We start from the raw sequence: 12,054 nt of genomic DNA, 5'->3' as shown, positions 1-12,054 counted from the left end.
GCATTCAGATTTTTTTTTCATATATTATATTTTCCAGCTTATATGTGGATTTTTCTTCAACCACCAGGGGGCTCTTTAGCAGGAGGTGTGTCTTGTAAACTGGGGTTGTTTTGTTTTGCATGGCGCATTGCTGCCATCTGTTGGACTTTTAGGGAACTGCTTGACTTTTATGTTATTTATTCAGTACGGTTGTTTGCTAGCGGTAGAGCAGATGAACACACTTGTTTGTTATGAATGCTGCATTCCAGGTTGAGTTCTTTGAAGCAATGCCTGTAAGTAGTAACTTATACTTCAAAACTAGCATTTATGTTACTTTCCCTCAATGGAATATATACTAGTCAGTCCCAGTGACCGTTTCACTAACGGTTTTTGCCCATGTGCTTTCTGGGTAAAAATCAGTCAAGGAACGCAACCCCACCTCCCACCCCCGTCAACAACTTCCGGCAGCGCAGGTGATAAACGTGTAACTTTTTCTGTTACAAACTGACTCCGGCCCCCCACCAGAGAAGGGAAAAGTTATGTGACCCTCACAGGAAAAAGTTTGGTGACCACTGTCATAACATATTAGACCCATGTGCTCATATTACTACAGCATCTCATACTCATTTAATTAATTTAAACTTTAATACCTGTTGTAAAAGAATAAATCTAATCCCATACAGTAATAAAAGACAAAATATAATTCCACAGCAGAAATGCAGCATTTAGCTTTTAATTTATTTAAATCAACTCAGGTAAAAAGTAACATATGTTGAAGACTGATGGAATATTCTGGAAACTCCTAATAGAAACCCAGTTCAGATTTACAAGCAGGGCATTGGCTGGGTAGTTTTGTTTGTACATGCTAACAGGAGGCACTGCAGGTGCAACTAATTAAATGTTATGATAACATGGTACAGTATTTATTTTCTCATGTTCATTTAGTACACAACTTGTAATATTCACATGTTTAATAGTCATTTTCTCTAGTGTTGCTCCCTGGCAGTTTCTCAAACCACTACACATGTAAAGTATGCAACAGTAATTATATGTCATGTTATAGGAAGTCATGCTCTTTCAAATGAGTTCTATTTCTAATAGAATATTCTTCAGTTACGCTGAGTTCTGTCAAACGGTTTTAAAAATTATTTTATGGTTCAACATTCTTCGTACCTCTTTCAGATTCACATCTAAAATCAACTTTTTTCCACCATGGTTTTTCTGACTGAAAGTAATCTTGACTTGTGGAAGTTGCCTAGCCAGAGACTTGAATAGCAGAGAAATTCTGTGATTAGGATGATTTCCAGGAGACTTTCGAGCCATAAAAACTACCAATAGAATCATGCAGAAAGCTTCTTGAGAACTGAAAGAAGATACACTTTTCCACTGCTCATTGACATGGGGATGAATGTATTTGACTTGCCTTTTTTTTCCTCCTTTTTAAAAAAAAAAATCACTTTATTTAGTACCAATTCACAACAAATGTCATCTTGACACTACAAAAAATCTTTTCAATTCAATGGTGCATATATTCAAGTTGAAGGAGTCTTCATAAATATTTACAACTGAAGTGTCCTTTGACACTAATGACACTTTTATTTACCAAATGACAACAGTCATAAACATTCATGAAGACTCCTTCATGTTCATAAGAGGTGTTAAGTTATGTTGATGACAGTGTAATTTCAGTCTTCGTTTCTTTCGTTTTCAAACAGTACAAAGTAAGGCTAAGTAAATTTTTCAAATTTGTTTAAAAAGTTTCTACATAAGAAAACCAGCAGATTACATGGAGTAATTGACTCACAGCATCCACTCCTTCAGGAGGAGAATGTAGTGACAACTCCTTGTGTTTTGTTGTTGCCTTTACATTAATCCCTCTGAACATGCATGTAGCAACAGTGGGGAAGAAAAACTCCCCTTTAACCGGAAGAAACCTCCAGCTTAACCAGAACCTGGCTCAGTACAATCTTCCATGACCCACTGGAGGTTTGAAAAGACAGAGCAGACAGACAAAAAGAAACAGACAAACTGATGTATTATTGTTGATGTTCATTACAAGTAAAAAGTTAATAGCCGGAGAAGAACAATTAGTTAATGAGATAATTAGTGTATTATCTCAGTTGATGTCCTCCTCCTGTAACATACTACAGCCAATCAGAATGTCAGACCAGGTGTAGCTTCTTTGTTTCTTTTAGATAGAAAACAAAAAGTTAAGTTGAAAAAACAGCAAATAATGCAAGTTAGAGAGTAGTAAAAGAAGAAAGTGAGAAAAAGTGGTCAATTTGTCCTCCAATATACCAAGTCTATTGAAGAATAACTACAGATATAGCTGAGCATAGCCTAAGCCAGACTAATGCTAAGCATTAATAAAACATACAATTTTAAGCCTAGTCTCAAAAGTAGACAAGGTGTCTGCCTCGTGAAATAAAACTGGGAGCTGGTTCCACAGGAGAAGAACCTGATGAATAAAAGATCTATTGTGAGCTTGGAATCTCAATGTTACAGCCTGATTGCAATAATAAATCAAATAGTGATCCTGACCTCAAATATGGAACAAAATGTTGTTAAAAATTAAACAATTTGTTTCATGTTTATTCTGTGGTATAGTGACCAGGCAAGCCTCAGTGAACTGTTAGTGAAGAATCAAACTCAATGAAGGTCATTGAAGCCCTTCTCCTACCTACTGGGTGCACAGTGCTATCTACATCATGAGGTCAGCTCTCACTGTGAACATTGAAGTCAAAATCCATTACCAAGTTAAATATGAAACCAGATGTCCAGACAATAAAAGTATAACATGTTTCTTTCTCAACAAAAACGTAAACACTTTCATCCACAAACTTTGTATTCATCTCTTATAGCAGCAAGTGATGTTTTTTTTAAGCTATCCTCCCATTTAGTTTAGTCTAACTTCTCTTTTATTGTCATGTTATAAAAGAGAAGTTTTATAACATGACACGGTTTAGAGATCTTCATCTAAACCGTGTATAGATGAAGATCTCTGTTTGGATTATTAAATACTATATCAAAGTAATCAGCTGTCATGTTTTATTAAATCTCAGCCAAACAGAGACTTTTTGCTGGTGTATTCTTCAGTCCAGAGAAACGATTGCTCAAATAGCTTTTTAATAGCAGTACCTCTAGTGTATGTTTAACAACTGACTTGCTTAACGAGCCTTTCGATGAGACAACTGCTGATGACCGGAAGACGAGCACATGTTCACAGTGTGCCCTGTGAACATGTTCAGTTTAACTTGAGGACTGATATTCATCTAAATGGATGACTCAAATAAAGAAAACATGCTAAAAGTAGACTTATTTGCTTCTTATATATTTTTTAATATACCACTATTTTCTGACAGAGTAATATGAAATAAATAATCAGGCTCCTCTGCCTCTTGTGTTCCTACTGCCATCTGCAAATATGCCGCTACTGGTCAGAAACAACCAATCAGTCAGGAGGAGGGTCTTTGTGCTGTCAATCATCCTCGTGTACATGCTGCTCAACCCTCCCCGTTGCTTGCTACAGCTCTGCAAATTCTTCTGCCCAGTAAACCCTGTCATGAAAGCTAAAACTAGTTAGCATGACCACCAATGACGTTGGTTTTCCTGGGATGGTAAATTGTTCCTCCGCCATTAGCACAACTGAAGCAAACCGAGCAGGTGTACACAAGCCTGTCTAACAGTGCTAAAGCATTCATCCCGTAAATAGTTGATGAATGAAATCTAAAAAAATTTAACGAGCTCTAGTGGACAATTAAAGTTTCTCCATTTTTTTTCTTTAAGTCCTGCAGCAGTATTGCATGGAAGGCAAGTGTTATTGTATCACACTTGCCTTCCATGCAGCCTGTGATCAGCATTATCCTGAGTTGTGAGATTCTAAAAATATTTTACTGAAGAACAATTATATCTGCAAAATATTTTTGTTGATAGAAGTGGAATAATTTCAATTGACCTAGGAACTGTGTCTGATTTCACAGCCCTGTAAATAGAATGTTATTTTTAAATGAAAGACCAAGTTATGAATGTGGCGCTTGACAGGAGTCCCATCAGTGGACAGTGTACTTTAGTTTATGAAGCTAAAGAAGATAGCAGTGCCCACCTCACTTAAAGCACGTCGGAGGGAAAGGAGCTCCAGAGGAGCAACAGGGGTCTAATTAAATACTGTTTGCATGTTTTCACTTACAATAACTTGGGTTTTACATAAACCTGTAAGAATTAATGACATTCTGCACATGTGATGGACTGATCACCGTGCCTATGCTCTTTCTGTTTTAACGGTTAAAACATAAAGAGCATAGGCGCGGTCATCAGGTTAAAATTTAACCTAATATAATTTTTAGCAGAAATCCATTTTTTTCTTTTTCTCTGGTAGCTTACATTATACTTACGGTGGCAACTGCCATCAGACTGGACCCCTGAAGTGACATGCTTGTGCAGGAGATGTGACATCACACTGCACTGATTATGGAAATAAGCATTGCTTGACAACGCAGCATGTGTGTAAAGTTGCGGTTGTTGAGCAGTCAGGCAATCATATGTCACTCCACGATCGTCTGCTATGCTTTTGTCATCAGGTCTTTACATGATGTGACCTCTTTCCTCTTTACTAACTTTTGACTCTGTCACACATCAACAACAAAAAGTTGAATGCGATGTGGCATTATCAGTGAGACTGAGTTGCTCTGGAAATTTAGATTCACAATTGGCAAATTCTCGTATTTCCAGATTTTTCTGTTAATCATAACTTCAAGTTATTTGTGGAAAGTCTGCCTATTTGCATATTTTTTCATAATACATATATTCAAGATCCACAATGCATCTAGAATATTCAGAAGAAAATTAAGCTTGGGAAGCTGGAATAATTGGCACTATGCTACTTGAAACACTGCTGGCTGACATTAGCAGTCAATGCAGGAGCTGTATTTGTTTTTCTTGCCTCTGATTGGCTGAAGCCCCAAAAGTGGAAATGAGAAAACCTTAGATCATAAACTCATAGCTTTTTATATGTTCCTCTGATCTCTCGAGGCTGCCAAGGTTTACTTCATCAAACACACCAAAGCATGTTTTATTGGTTTGCTGCCAAATTACATTAATGTGAAAATATGTTTGAAATTATTTATTTTTAAGATGTACCTGTTGAATTCAGCCTGCCATTTATTCATATTTTAGCCATTTAATGGGTTTCATCAATACAGACCAGCCTTTGAATAATTTATTATTCTGATATGGCCCAAATGAGTTTGATATCTCCTGTAGATGTTAGCTTCTGCGGCAGTTCTACGATGGTTTCCATCTGTGTGTATTAATGCATATTAGGGTATATTTGGCATTTGAACTATTAAAATGTTCAGTTCTAAGCCTTTTTTAAAGGGGGTCTCAAGTATTACTGGGGGTTCACTGTCTAGCAGCTAACTTGGATTGTAGCTGGTTTTGCCAATAGTGCGAATTAAATCAGTTATTTTTTTAAGCCTTAGGTAAATGTGTAGTTTGTGATGAAGTAGACGAGCTGTCACGATTATTTTGTGGTTTTTACTTTGGATGGGTTTATTTTAAGCCTTTGAATTAAAGCTCATCAAGCATACAACCAGAAGGTACATGCTAAATGAATTTATAATATATTATCAATATATTGGCTTCTTATAGAAAAGAAAATCACATAATGTTTTATTTATTTATTTTATTTTATTATTTTTATATTAAAAAAACAATCCAGTATGGGCCATGACCTGTCCCACTTACCCTGTCCCTTTGAGACTCGCATCTAAACACACAGAGACACAAAACCTCATGCAGGTCTGCAGCCCTGAGAGAGAGAGACTGTGCGAGAACACTGTGACTCAATGCGTGTGTGTGTGCGTGTGTGTGTGTGCGTCTGTAGTGTCCTGCGTGTGCTCATTTGCGCACGTATTTGTGTGAGTCAACGTGTAGGAGCATTTGTATCTGTTTGTGTATGTTACAGCGTGTTAATTTGACTTTGCAGTCAGATGACAGTGCCACTGTACAATATGACGCTCAAATGTGCCAAGTGCGGAGTAATCTCTTCGGCTGACGTTTCCACCACAGCTACCAGTAACGCCATGTTAGTCCCGCTAATTATTTTACCTTAACTCTTCTCACCTCTGTTCTCTCCTCTGCTGTATGCCGTTCTTCTTTCTCACTTGATTCGCTTTCTGTCTTTATCCTTCTGCCATTTTTTCCCTCCCACAATGCTCTTGCAGTCAGGCTCTTGATATGTTCCTCATACAAAAACTGTTAACTTAATTTTGTGATGTAATTGCCTATTCTTCTGTGTTAAATGATTGAATGAAAGTGTGTGTGTGCGTGTGTGTGTTTGTCTCATAAGAGTCACAAAGCTGTCAATAAGGAGGCCATGTTTGCAGAGAGGCCAGCCACACACAGTAATTATTTGTGTGTGTGCGCCTTGCTGTGATCCGTAAGTGCCTCCATTGATCACTCTGTTAATATTAGCTTCTCTGGCATAAAATCTTGTTTTGACTAGATGAGTTAGCTGTTCGGTTTTTCTCTTCTATCTGAAGCATTCAGTGCTAGAAGCCACACATATCCCAAAATTTGTCACATGCGGCGTGCCTGAACTATTACAATGCATCATTTCACCTCATAGTTTGTATGCTGACATGCTGGCAACTCATAAACAACAAACATTTTTTTGTCAAGTTAATGTGAATGTGCCAAATATCAACGTTCCAGGTTTTTTCAATGCAAATAAAAACTTAAAGTTAGAACAAATCTCCAAATAAAGGCTGGTTCATACATCAATATAAAGCCAACAGTCAAACGTTTGGACACCTTTTCAATAAAGTTTAATTTTGGCTTCCATTGTCCAGAAAAGCAACCATAAGTAAATATGCAAATAAAAATAAAATAAATATAAAAATTGTTCTGATTAATATTGTAAAACTGAGGAAAAATTCACGTGTTCACATCTCTTGCTGCAGGACTGTATCACAAGTTGTGTGTTGAGCTTCAAAATGCAACTTGAAACAGAAGCAATAAATAAAGTAGTCAAATAATTGAACATTTTCATCAGCTGATGACCATTAGCACAAAAAAATAAGGCAAAGCAGAACTAAAAGTATCAAACAACTCCAGAGTGAGTATCTCCGAAGTTCTTGTGGACTTACTTGGACTTAAGTCCTTGTTTGCTGAATTACACTTTGGGTGGCAAACGTCTTTCAGTTCACCATTTCTTCACAGCTTGTGTGGCTCCACAAGCTTTGAGACATTTCTTTGGTTCTTCTTGGATGGTGCTTGTGTTCTCGGGTCTGTTTCTGTTGTTTGCCTTCGCAATGTTTGAGTGACAATGATTAGCAAGTCACAATTCTTATCCTGTCAAACTAAATCTTTACATGCTGCATCAGTGGAAAGAAAAAAAATCTCTTTTATTTATTAGTTGTGTACGTTTTCAAGTGTCACGGGCATAAATTGCAGCTGACAGGACAATAGAGTTCCACCGGCGCAGCTTGGCAAAGGGTGTCCCTTGGCAAGGGAGCTCCTGTTGTAGCACTGCTGCCGCCTTTCCAATTCTACAATGCATATCTAGTCTTGTGTCTGTTACTTGTCACACTGCCAAGGTAATAAGCTGCTTTGCTTATTCCAAGGATGAACTTCCTGCATCCATGTGTATTAGGATTGAAGTCATTGGGAACAAGAGCAGTCATGAAATGGAACCGTGCCTGACTCCTGAGATTATACTGAAAAACTTTTCTCATTCCACTCTGAAAACTTATGCAGTATCTTGTGTACATATTTCATTTATATACTTCTGGAGATGTTAAATTGTTGAGATAAAATGCCATATATTTAAAGTTGTTCAATTTAAAACTTGTCCAATTTTTTTTATTGATAACAGCTTTGCACACATTTTGTCAGTTCACAATACAAGAGAAGAAAACAGGTAATAGTGTATTTCCATATGTGGAAGCATCATTCACAAGTATCCCAATCCTTCTGTTCACCTATTGGCCCAGTAGTAATTCTACCGGTGGAATCCAAGTGACTGGGAGAAAGCCCAGGCTAGCTACAAAATGAGATTTTAATCAAGCAGAAAAGCTCACCGAAGCAATGATAAAATGCCTTTCATCAATCCTGTTGAAGATAAAATCTTTTGTATCATGAAACAACAAGAAATTAAAATGCAGTTGGAGGAATAGAATATCATCAGTGCTCCAATGCACATAGGAAGTGAATTATTAACAATATTGAACGATCTGCAATTTAGTTTTCGTGTTTTAACAATATAGTTGTATAGTAAACTAAGTAGGAATTTTTACCGTAGACTATAATATAATTTTGACCAAAATTTACCATGGAATACAAATCTCAGTCAACACATAGATGTAAATCTGTAGAGCTGTATGTTCATATTTCCAGAGTGCAGGAAAACAAATGCGTGTGTTTTTGATTTTACAAATTAATTTGGCACCTGAGTAGGATCACACTGCTGGCATTAGTGCTTTTTAAATACAGAGGAAACAACTGATTATTGAAACATGTTGTAAATTATATTGAAGAAATTAGGTTTGATCTATTTTGGTGAAACACTGCAGCAAATTATAGATGTTTGTTATTTCGAGACATATAGCAGCATAGGTGATATGCTGTTATATATCACAGCATATCTATGGTCTGTCAATTTTCCCCTTGAGGTTTGATCAACTATATTCATTCATTCACATAACAGCTGTCAATGACTATCATGTTACTGTGTAACAGTGAAGTAGAAGTTGAAATGAAGTTGTTAAGTTGAATTTTAACATCTTGCTTCCATCAACAAGTAGTGCAATAGCTGGTTAATTTGGTATATTATCTGGTTAATTTACACAATTATTTTTCTCAGGAATTCATTTTGTATTACATTTGCATACATGTTGCTTTTTTCCTGAATCCTTTGGGATCTCCTAAGTCCACTTCTTGAGGAACATTGTTTCTGATCCAGCAAACACACAGCTGGTCTAGGGAGTGGGGACAAATAGCTGACACCCAAACTAAACAAACTAGAGCTATTATCACATTAGAACCTGAGAATTTCATTGTACTGACATTATATTCACTTTCTTTACAATACTATATCACAGTATTAGTATATACATACAGTGTGACACATTTTAACAACTCTTTAAATCCCACTGAATGACTCTGGAGTGTCATGATCGTGTTTCTGTTTGTTTATTTTTGGAGTTTTTTGTGTTCAGTTTGCTTCCTGTGTCTCCGTCTCTGCGGATTTCCCGTTGATTGTCTCCCAGGTGTGTCTCATTCCCTTGATAACCCCTTGTGTATTTAGTCTCACCTGTTGTCTGTGTTCTTCGTCGGGTCCTTGTCTTACGTGTGTCTGTTTCTGTTTCAGTTTGTCTAGTTTTCCAGTTGTACTGTTAAGTCCTGGTTAACTCAGCTCCGTGTTCGGACTTTGTGACAGTGCTACCGGTAACTAGCCGTGTGCTATAGTTCTCTCCCGTGCTGCCTGTCCTGGACTGTTTTTGTGAGTTATTGTCATCATTTATACCATCATTATCATCACCATACCTGGGTCTCAGCGTCTCTCCTCACCGCTACCACCCACCCATCCTGACAGAAGGACCCCACCAAGACCGGTGAGGAACGCCAACATCAACATGGACCCAGTAACCACCCCCACAGCTCCATACCCATTCCTCAAATCTCCGGACATCCACATTATCCAGTATGAGGAGGATTTTCATTATATATTCAACATGTTTCAGGCTGACCTGTTCATGCTGGACCTTGTTCAAGAACTCCACGAGGAAGTCCTCATCAAAAAAAGATTCACCTCACCTGTTCCCGTTCCGTCTCTGCCCGTCTCCTCCGCCAGTTCCAGCTTTCGTTCCAGCCGCCACAGCCCGTCCGTTCCCATCCATAACTGCCTGCCCGTCTACTGTCGCCACAGTGCCCCTGGCTGTGGGGTTTCAGGCAGCCAGGCTGGCGCCTGGTCGGCAAGCGGCACGGCTGGTGGCATGGCCTGCCCCAGCGACATTCCCAGAGCCCGCTGCCGGTGTGCAGCTGTCCTGAGCTCCCCTGTACTCCGTCAGAGCCGTCAGCCGGCCGTCCTGCCGGTCTGCGCGAACCTGCCGCTGTTGCGGCGTCACCCACGCCCAAACCTGCCGCTGTTGCGGCGTCACCCACGCCCAAACCTCCCGCTGTTGCGGCGTCACCGCCGCCCGAACCGGCCGCTGTTGCGGTCCCGAAGCCTCCAGAGTCTCCGGCCGCTGTTGCAGTCCCGTTGCCTCCAGAGTCTCCGGCCGCTGTTGCGGTCCCCTCGCCTCCAGAGTCTCCGGCCGCTGTTGCGGTCCCCTCCAGAGTCTCCGGCCACTGTTGCGGCCCTGCCTCCTCCAGAGCCTGAAGCTGTTGCGGCCCCAACTCCTCCAGAGCCCTCTCCGTCCGAGCGTCCGCCCGCCGAAGTCTGCTCCATCCGAGCCTCTGCCTCCCGAGTCTGCTCCGTCCAAGCCTCTGCCCCCTGAGTCTGCTCCGTCCGAGCATGCAGCCGGCCCCCAGTCCGGCCCTCCAGAGCCTGCAGCTGGTCCGAAGGATTCGTGGAAATGCCCCCCGCGGCTCCAGCTCTGGCCCCTGCTGGGTGGCTCTGACGTCGCCACCCACCGTGGCCCCAGCTCCGCCTCCGACGTCGCCGCCCACCGCGGCCCCAGCTCCGCCTCCAACGTCGCCGCCCACCGGACCTCCCACGAGAAGTCCACCTCCTGTGCCGTGGTCAGCCCCGTCAGTTTTTCCGTCTTTGAGAACCTGTTTGGACTGAGTTTTGTTTTTTCTGGACTCTAGCCCCCCTTTCGTCGCCCCTCCGCCCACCCTGTTGGGTTGGTTTTTTTGTTGTTTTGAGACAGTTTTTCTCTGAACTCAACATGTTCAAATTTTATTTGTTTTTTAGCTACTTTTCCAAACATATTGATCGTTCAATCTGGAGAGACTCAGATGGACAAAGGGGGAACAATTAAAATATTTAATGACAGGAATGAATAACAGCTGCCGGGGTTATTCATGACAGGAATGAATAACCCCGGCAGCTAATTTGAGCAGCGATTTGATGTGAACTCGATGAACATCCCGATAACTGATTAGGGATGTTCTCCCCCAGGGCCCGACACTGGTGGTGGTGGTCAGGAAAGGGTGCTATCCTAGAGAGCTGAAGGATGTGGGTGGAGAAGGGGCGGTGGTGGGTTGAACGTAGCTGGGAAGCGGCTGACGGTTTGGGTGTGGATCCTTTATGCAGAGCCTGATTGCTGATTGCTGATTGAACCCGCCGGGTGAGGTCCAGTGCTGAGGTCGGAGATGAGCATGACGTCAATGGGCGAAAGAAGGGGACAGAGTCTTCCAGTCTGAACTTCCGCTTTAGCTCCATTTCAATCTGGAGAGACTCAGCCTGACAAAGGGGGAACAATTCAAAGATTTAATGACAACAATGAATAACAGTTCTTTGGCGCTCGGACCCCGGCAGCTAATTTGAGCTGAGATTCGATGTGAACTCAATGAACATCCCAATAACTGATTAGGGATGCTCTCCCCCCAAAAAAGCGGGCTAAGGCCAGGGCCGAGGTCTGAGGAAAGGTGAGACCTAAAACTTGTGTGCAGACTTGGGGATGCAGGGAGAGAAGTACAGTGCGGGTTTGTCAGCCGATGGAGTGCAGAAGACTAGGGGGTGAGAAGCTGGTAGGAGGATTCAAATTTCATTGACAGGGGGGTTTTCATGAGATCGTGATGCCCAACTGAAGAGTGAAGGCCTGCTAAGAGAAAGGCCCGGAATAATACCAGGCAAGAGAGTGGAGGATGATTGGAAGGCACGGAGCCCGGTAGGAGATGGGATTAGGTAGGAGACACAAAACGTGAAGGATAGGTGCCGGCTGGAAGGGAGCCACTCTGAAAAGTATGAGGGAAAAAAGAAAACACAGAGACATGGACAAACACAGAGAAAGGCTAGGACATGGGCCAGCAGCATGGACAGGTTAACGCTGGGACATGGGCCAGCAGCAGGGACAGGTTAACGCTGGGACATGGGCCAGCAGCAGGGACAGGTTAACGCTGGGACATGGG

General features: G+C 41.2%; 1 protein-coding gene across 1 annotated transcript in view; it reads left to right on the top strand.

The window, feature by feature from the left end:
- adgrb1a (adhesion G protein-coupled receptor B1a) overlaps positions 1–12,054 on the top strand; it is a 239,886-nt gene that overhangs the window by 205,712 nt on the left and 22,120 nt on the right. The window contains exon 17 of the mRNA XM_017305153.1: positions 5,963–6,061. Coding sequence (XP_017160642.1) covers positions 5,963–6,061 — 99 coding nt within the window. The remainder of the gene's footprint in view (positions 1–5,962; positions 6,062–12,054) is intronic.

Source organism: Poecilia reticulata, linkage group LG6, assembly GCF_000633615.1.
Source record: "Poecilia reticulata strain Guanapo linkage group LG6, Guppy_female_1.0+MT, whole genome shotgun sequence".
In the NCBI taxonomy this organism is placed as follows: domain Eukaryota; kingdom Metazoa; phylum Chordata; class Actinopteri; order Cyprinodontiformes; family Poeciliidae; genus Poecilia; species Poecilia reticulata.
Note: the sequence above shows the minus strand (reverse complement) of the source record. Positions and strands in the feature narration are given on the sequence as shown.